Genomic DNA, 7,500 nt, shown 5'->3' on the forward strand with positions numbered 1-7,500 from the left:
TGTGATGAGGTAGTGGTGGAGACTCTTCTTGATGTGATGACTGTAGTGGTGGAGACTCTCCTTGATGTGATGAGGTAGTGGTGGAGACTCTCCTTGATGTGATGAGGTAGTGGTGGAGACTCTCCTTGATGTGATGAGGTAGTGGTGGAGACTCTCCTTGATGTGATGAGGTAGTGGTGGAGACCCTCCTTGATGTGATGAGGTAGTGGTGGAGACTCTTCTTGATGTGATGAGGTAGTGGTGGAGACTCTCCTTGATGTGATGAGGTAGTGGTGGAGACTCTTCTTGATGTGATGAGGTAGTGGTGGAGACTCTCCTTGATGTGATGAGGTAGTGGTGGAGACTCTCCTTGATGTGATGTAGTGGTGGAGACTCTCCTTGATGTGATGAGGTAGTGGTGGAGACTCTTCTTGATGTGATGACTGTAGTGGTGGAGACTCTCCTTGATGTGATGACTGTAGTGGTGGAGACTCTTCTTGATGTGATGACTGTAGTGGTGGAGACTCTCCTTGATGTGATGAGGTAGTGGTGGAGACTCTCCTTGATGTGATGAGGTAGTGGTGGAGACCCTCCTTGATGTGATGAGGTAGTGGTGGAGACTCTTCTTGATGTGATGAGGTAGTGGTGGAGACTCTCCTTGATGTGATGAGGTAGTGGTGGAGACTCTTCTTGATGTGATGAGGTAGTGGTGGAGACTCTCCTTGATGTGATGAGGTAGTGGTGGAGACTCTCCTTGATGTGATGAGGTAGTGGTGGAGACTCTCCTTGATGTGATGAGGTAGTGGTGGAGACTCTTCTTGATGTGATGACTGTAGTGGTGGAGACTCTCCTTGATGTGATGACTGTAGTGGTGGAGACTCTTCTTGATGTGATGACTGTAGTGGTGGAGACTCTCCTTGATGTGATGAGGTAGTGGTGGAGACTCTCCTTGATGTGATGAGGTAGTGGTGGAGACCCTCCTTGATGTGATGAGGTAGTGGTGGAGACTCTTCTTGATGTGATGAGGTAGTGGTGGAGACTCTCCTTGATGTGATGAGGTAGTGGTGGAGACTCTTCTTGATGTGATGAGGTAGTGGTGGAGACTCTCCTTGATGTGATGAGGTAGTGGTGGAGACTCTTCTTGATGTGATGACTGTAGTGGTGGAGACTCTCCTTGATGTGATGAGGTAGTGGTGGAGACTCTCCTTGATGTGATGAGGTAGTGGTGGAGACTCTCCTTGATGTGATGTAGTGGTGGAGACTCTCCTTGATGTGATGAGGTAGTGGTGGAGACTCTCCTTGATGTGATGAGGTAGTGGTGGAGACTCTTCTTGATGTGATGACTGTAGTGGTGGAGACTCTCCTTGATGTGATGACTGTAGTGGTGGAGACTCTTCTTGATGTGATGACTGTAGTGGTGGAGACTCTTCTTGATGTGATGAGGTAGTGGTGGAGACTCTCCTTGATGTGATGACTGTAGTGGTGGAGACTCTTCTTGATGTGATGAGGTGGTGGTGGAGACTCTCCTTGATGTGATGACTGTAGTGGTGGAGACTCTTCTTGATGGGATGACTGTAGTGGTGGAGACTCTTCTTGATGTGATGAGGTGGTGGTGGAGACTCTCCTTGATGTGATGACTGTAGTGGTGGAGACTCTCCTTGATGTGATGACTGTAGTGGTGGAGACTCTCCTTGATGTGATGACTGTAGTGGTGGAGACTCTCCTTGATGTGATGACTGTAGTGGTGGAGACTCTCCTTGATGTGATGACTGTAGTGGTGGAGACTCTCCTTGATGTGATGACTGTAGTGGTGGAGACTCTTCTTGATGTGATGACTGTAGTGGTGGAGACTCTTCTTGATGTGATGAGGTAGTGGTGGAGACTCTTCTTGATGTGATGAGGTAGTGGTGGAGACTCTCCTTGATGTGATGAGGTAGTGGTGGAGACTCTCCTTGATGTGGTGGTGGAGACTCTCCTTGATGTGATGAGGTAGTGGTGGAGACTCTTCTTGATGTGATGACTGTAGTGGTGGAGACTCTCCTTGATGTGATGACTGTAGTGGTGGAGACTCTCCTTGATGTGATGACTGTAGTGGTGGAGACTCTCCTTGATGTGATGACTGTAGTGGTGGAGACTCTTCTTGATGTGATGACTGTAGTGGTGGAGACTCTCCTTGATGTGATGACTGTAGTGGTGGAGACTCTTCTTGATGTGATGAGGTAGTGGTGGAGACTCTTCTTGATGTGATGAGGTAGTGGTGGAGACTCTCCTTGATGTGATGAGGTAGTGGTGGAGACTCTCCTTGATGTGATGAGGTAGTGGTGGAGACTCTTCTTGATGTGATGACTGTAGTGGTGGAGACTCTTCTTGATGTGATGACTGTAGTGGTGGAGACTCTTCTTGATGTGATGAGGTAGTGGTGGAGACTCTCCTTGATGTGATGACTGAGTGGTGGAGACTCTCCTTGATGTGATGACTGTAGTGGTGGAGACTCTTCTTGATGTGATGACTGTAGTGGTGGAGACTCTTCTTGATGTGATGAGGTAGTGGTGGAGACTCTTCTTGATGTGATGAGGTAGTGGTGGAGACTCTCCTTGATGTGATGAGGTAGTGGTGGAGACTCTCCTTGATGTGATGAGGTAGTGGTGGAGACTCTCCTTGATGTGATGAGGTAGTGGTGGAGACTCTTCTTGATGTGATGACTGTAGTGGTGGAGACTCTCCTTGATGTGATGACTGTAGTGGTGGAGACTCTTCTTGATGTGATGACTGTAGTGGTGGAGACTCTCCTTGATGTGATGACTGTAGTGGTGGAGAATCTTCTTGATGTGATGAGGTAGTGGTGGAGACTCTTCTTGATGTGATGACTGTAGTGGTGGAGACTCTTCTTGATGTGATGAGGTAGTGGTGGAGACTCTTCTTGATGTGATGAGGTAGTGGTGGAGACTCTCCTTGATGTGATGAGGTAGTGGTGGAGACTCTCCTTGATGTGATGAGGTAGTGGTGGAGACTCTCCTTGATGTGATGAGGTAGTGGTGGAGACTCTTCTTGATGTGATGACTGTAGTGGTGGAGACTCTCCTTGATGTGATGACTGTAGTGGTGGAGACTCTTCTTGATGTGATGACTGTAGTGGTGGAGACTCTCCTTGATGTGATGACTGTAGTGGTGGAGACTCTTCTTGATGTGATGAGGTAGTGGTGGAGACTCTTGTGATGACTGATGTGATGACTGTAGTGGTGGAGACTCTTCTTGATGTGATGAGGTAGTGGTGGAGACTCTTCTTGATGTGATGACTGTAGTGGTGGAGACTCTTCTTGATGTGATGAGGTAGTGGTCAACAGGGAGACTCTTCTGTCTGATGTGATGACTGTGCTGGGGTTGTAATTTTGTCTGTAGGCAAAACAAAACACTTTTTCAGTCAGACAGGAATTTCTGTCTCAACAGGCACTCACTACACGTCACTGTCGTCTGTCTCTGTCTGTCTGTCTGTCTGTGTGTCTGTGTCTGTCTGTGTGTCTGTGTGTGTCTGTGTGTGTGTGTGTCTGTGTGTGTGTGTGTGTGTGTGTGTGTGTGTGTGTGTGTGTGTGTGTGTGTGTGTGTGTGTGTGTGTGTGCAGGCTGAGCAGTACTCGGGAGGCGTTGGCAGCATCAGAGAGAGAGATGGAACAACAGAGGAAGCAGCACTCTGTGACGGTAGACAAACTACTGCTGCAGACACACAACCTGGAGACTGCCCTGAAGACCTGACCGCCCTGAAGACTGGCCTTATTACTGAGGAGAGGTACACACACACAACCTAGAGACTGACCGCCCTGAGGAGAGGTACACACAAGAGACTGACCGCCTGGTTATTACTGAGGAGAGGTACACACACAACCTAGAGACTGACCGCCTGGTTATTACTGAGGAGAGGTACACACAACCTAGAGACTGACCGCCTGGTTATTACTGAGGAGAGGTACACACACAACCTAGAGACTGACCGCCTGGTCGTTACTGAGAGACTAGAGACTGACCGCCTGGTCATTACTGAGGAGAGGTACACACACAACCTAGAGACTGACCGCCTGGTTGTTACTGAGGAGAGGTACACACACAACCTAGAGACTGACCGCCTGGTTGTTACTGAAGAGGTACACACACAACCTAGAGACTGACCGCCTGGTTGTTACTGAAGAGGTACACACTAATCCATATTGTGATAATAATAATGTCTTCCAGGAGGAAGCTTGCCCAGCTGCAGCACGCCTACACCTGTCTGTTTAAGGACTATGACTCCAAACTCAAGACTGAGGTGTGTGTGTGTGTGTGTGTGTGTGTGTGTGTGTGTGTGTGTGTGTGTGTGTGTGTGTGTGTGTGTGTGTGTGTGTGTGTGTGTGTGTGTGTGTGTGTGTGTGTGTGTGTGTGTGTGTGTGTGTGTGTGTTAGTATAATTTAATAATGACAATGTGCTTTCATCAATTGAAAGCCCTTAATCTATTTTATGAGAATTTGTAAGATTTCTTGTTTGCATAAAATAGACGCAGACCCGTCTTTAAATAATAGGTAATATAATTTATTCTCGGAGCGCGCTGCTACTTAAACACGTGCAGCAGTTTATATACAGATCATGACGTCATTTCACTGTCTTAACCGAACCTCCCCCCCTCTCGACAGGATAAAGTAAGGTGAAGAGTTCATTCTATCTTACTAACACACTCTCAGATAACTTTTGACCCCTCAACATTATCGATCACCACTGAACTGACAGGTTTAATTAACAGAAACCCTAGGAATGCACTCACTGCCTTATCTAAAAACCCCAGAGCTAAGTTTTGGTTGGGTCAACCATAGGCTAACGACCTTATGTGTTTACGCAGTCCACAACCCATTTGTTTCTGCCCAGTTGGGATGGTTTTATTACTCCTTTCTCCTGTCACACCATTTCTTCCTATGAACTCATATTGTCTATTAAACATACCTCGACACAATTCTATTTAAAATGGGGATATTGTTTATTCATTTATCCATAATAAATCCATAATAAATTTGTGTGTGTGTGTGTGTGTGTGTGTGTGTGTGTGTGTGTGTGTGTGTGTGTGTGTGTGTGTGTGTGTGTGTGTGTGTGTGCGTGTTAGAGGTCGACCGATTAATCGGAATGGCCGATTTAATTAGGGCCGATTTCAAGTTTTCATAACAATCGAAAATCGGTATTTTTGGGCACCGATTTAGCTGATTTATATATAAAAATACAAAATATTAGTTAACCTTTATTTAACTAGACAAGTTAAGAGCACGCTCTTATTTTCAATGACGGCCTGGGAACGGTGGGTTAACTGCCTTGTTCAGGAGCAGAATGACAGATTTTTACCTTGTCAGCTCGGGGGATCCAATCTTGCAAACTTACAGTTAACTAGTCCAACGCTCTAACCTCCTGCCTCTCATTGCACTCCACGAGGAGCCTGCCTGTTATGCGAATGCAGTAAGAAGCCAAGGTAAGTTGCTAGCTAGCATTAAACTTATCTTGTAAAAAACAATCAATCATAATCACTAGTTAACTACACATGGTTGATATTACTAGTTTATCTAGCGTGTCCTGCGTTGCATATAATTGATGCGGTGCGTGTCGTTGCTCCAACGTGTACCTAACCATAAACATCAATGCCTTTCTTAAAATCAATACACACAATTATATATTTTTGAACCTGCATATTTAGTTAAAATTGCCTGCTAACATGTTTTTCTTTTAACTAGGGTAATTGTCACTTCTCCTGCGTTCTGTGCAACAGATTCTGGGTATATGCAGCAGTTTGGGCCGCCGGGCTCGTTGTGAACTGGGTGAAGACTATTTCTTCCTAACAAAGACAGCCAACGTCGCCAAACGGGGGATGATTTAACAAAAGTGCAATCGTTACACGACTGTACTGAACCATGAACATCAATGCCTTTCTTAAAATCAATACACAGAAGTATATTTTTTAAACCTGCATATTTAGTTAAAAGAAGTCCAGGTTAGCAGGCAATATTAACCAGGGAAATTGTGTCAATTCTCTTGCGTTCATTGCACGCAGAGTCAGGGTATATGCAACAGTTTGGGCCGTCTGGCTCGTTGCAAATTAATTTGCCAGAATTTTACATAATAATGACATAACATTGAAGGTTGTGCAATGTATCAGGAATATTTAGACTCATGGATGCCACCCGTTTAGATAAAATACAGAACGGTTCCGTATTTCACTGAAAGAATAAACGTTTTGTATTCGAGATGATAGTTTCCGGATTCGACCATATTAATGACCAAAGGCTCGTATTTCTGTGTGTTAATTATGTTATAACTAAGTCTATGATTTGATAGAGCAGTCTGACTGAGCGATGGTAGGCAGCAGCAGGCTCGTAAGCATTCATTCAAACAGCACTTTCGTGCGTTTTGCCAGCAGCTCTTCACTGTGCTTCAAGCATTGCGCTGTTTATGACTTCAAGCCAATCAACTTCCGAGATGAGGCTGGTGTAACCGATGTGAAATGGCTAGTTAGCTGGGTGCACGCTAATTTCGTTTCAATCGGTGACGTCACTCGCTCTGAGACTTGGAGTGGTTGTTCCCCTTGCTCTGCACGGGTAATGCTGCTTCGATGGTGGCTGTTGTTGTTGTGTTGTTGGTTCGAGCCCAGGGAGGAGCGAGGAGAGGGACGGAAGCTATACTGTTACACTGGCAATAGTAAAGTGCCTATAAGAACATCCAATAGTCAAAGGTATATGGAATACAAATGTTATAGAGGGAAATAATCCTATAATAACTACAACCTAAAACTTCTTACCAGGGAATATTGAAGACTCATGTTAAAAGGAACCACCAGCTTTCATATGTTCTCATGTTCTGAGCAACGAACTTAAACGTTAGCTTTCTTACATGGCACATATTGCACTTTTACTTTCTTCTCCAACACTTTGTTTTTGCATTATTTACTTGAGGCTGAATTGATTTTATTGATGTATTATATTTAGTTAAAATATGTGTTCAGTATTGTTGTAATTATCATTATTACATTGTATTTATTAAAAATAAATACAAATCGGCCCATTTTTCTTTTCTTTTTTCTGCTTTTTTGGCCCTCCAATAATCGGTCGACCTCTAGTGTGGGTGTGGCAGAGGGTGTGTGGGTGTGGCAGAGGGTGTGTGGGTGTGGCAGAGGGTGTGTGGGTGTGGCAGAGGGTGTGTGGGTGTGGCAGAGGGTGTGTGGGTGTGGCAGAGGGTGTGTGGGTGTGGCAGAGGGTGTGTGGGTGTGGCAGAGGGGGTGTGGGTGTGGCAGAGGGGTGTGGGTGTGGCAGAGGGGGTGTGGCAGAGGGGTGTGGCAGAGGGGGTGTGGGTGTGGCAGAGGGTGTGTGGGTGTGGCAGAGGAAGAGACAACAGTCACTAATAACCATGTGTGTGTAGGGAGGAGACATGGTTGTTCGTCTGGAGGAGGCAGAGAGAGCTCTGGCTCTGAAACAGGATCTGATTGACAAGCTGAAGGAAGAGGTGGAGCAACACAGAGGATCTCTAGAG

General features: G+C 45.8%; 3 protein-coding genes across 4 annotated transcripts in view; 2 read left to right on the plus strand and 1 right to left on the minus strand.

Annotated features, from left to right (window-relative positions):
- Positions 1-3,732, plus strand: part of LOC124045443 (NF-kappa-B essential modulator-like) — a 20,659-nt gene extending 16,927 nt beyond the window's left edge. For both annotated transcript variants that reach the window (XM_046364732.1, XM_046364733.1), the window contains exon 9: positions 3,597-3,732. In XM_046364732.1, the coding sequence (XP_046220688.1) occupies positions 3,597-3,726 (130 nt within the window). In that variant the 3' untranslated portion in view covers positions 3,727-3,732. The remainder of the gene's footprint in view (positions 1-3,596) is intronic.
- Positions 1-7,500, minus strand: part of LOC124045442 (plasma membrane calcium-transporting ATPase 3-like) — a 461,204-nt gene that overhangs the window by 225,471 nt on the left and 228,233 nt on the right. The window lies entirely within an intron of this gene.
- Positions 4,002-7,500, plus strand: part of LOC124045445 (NF-kappa-B essential modulator-like) — a 10,469-nt gene continuing 6,970 nt past the window's right edge. The window contains exons 1-2 of the mRNA XM_046364737.1: positions 4,002-4,273; positions 7,390-7,500. The exon at positions 7,390-7,500 is cut by the window's right edge and continues 24 nt beyond it. Of these exons, the coding sequence (XP_046220693.1) occupies positions 4,190-4,273; positions 7,390-7,500 (195 nt within the window). The 5' untranslated portion in view covers positions 4,002-4,189. The remainder of the gene's footprint in view (positions 4,274-7,389) is intronic.

This window comes from Oncorhynchus gorbuscha, linkage group LG10 (assembly GCF_021184085.1).
Source record: "Oncorhynchus gorbuscha isolate QuinsamMale2020 ecotype Even-year linkage group LG10, OgorEven_v1.0, whole genome shotgun sequence".
Taxonomy (NCBI): domain Eukaryota; kingdom Metazoa; phylum Chordata; class Actinopteri; order Salmoniformes; family Salmonidae; genus Oncorhynchus; species Oncorhynchus gorbuscha.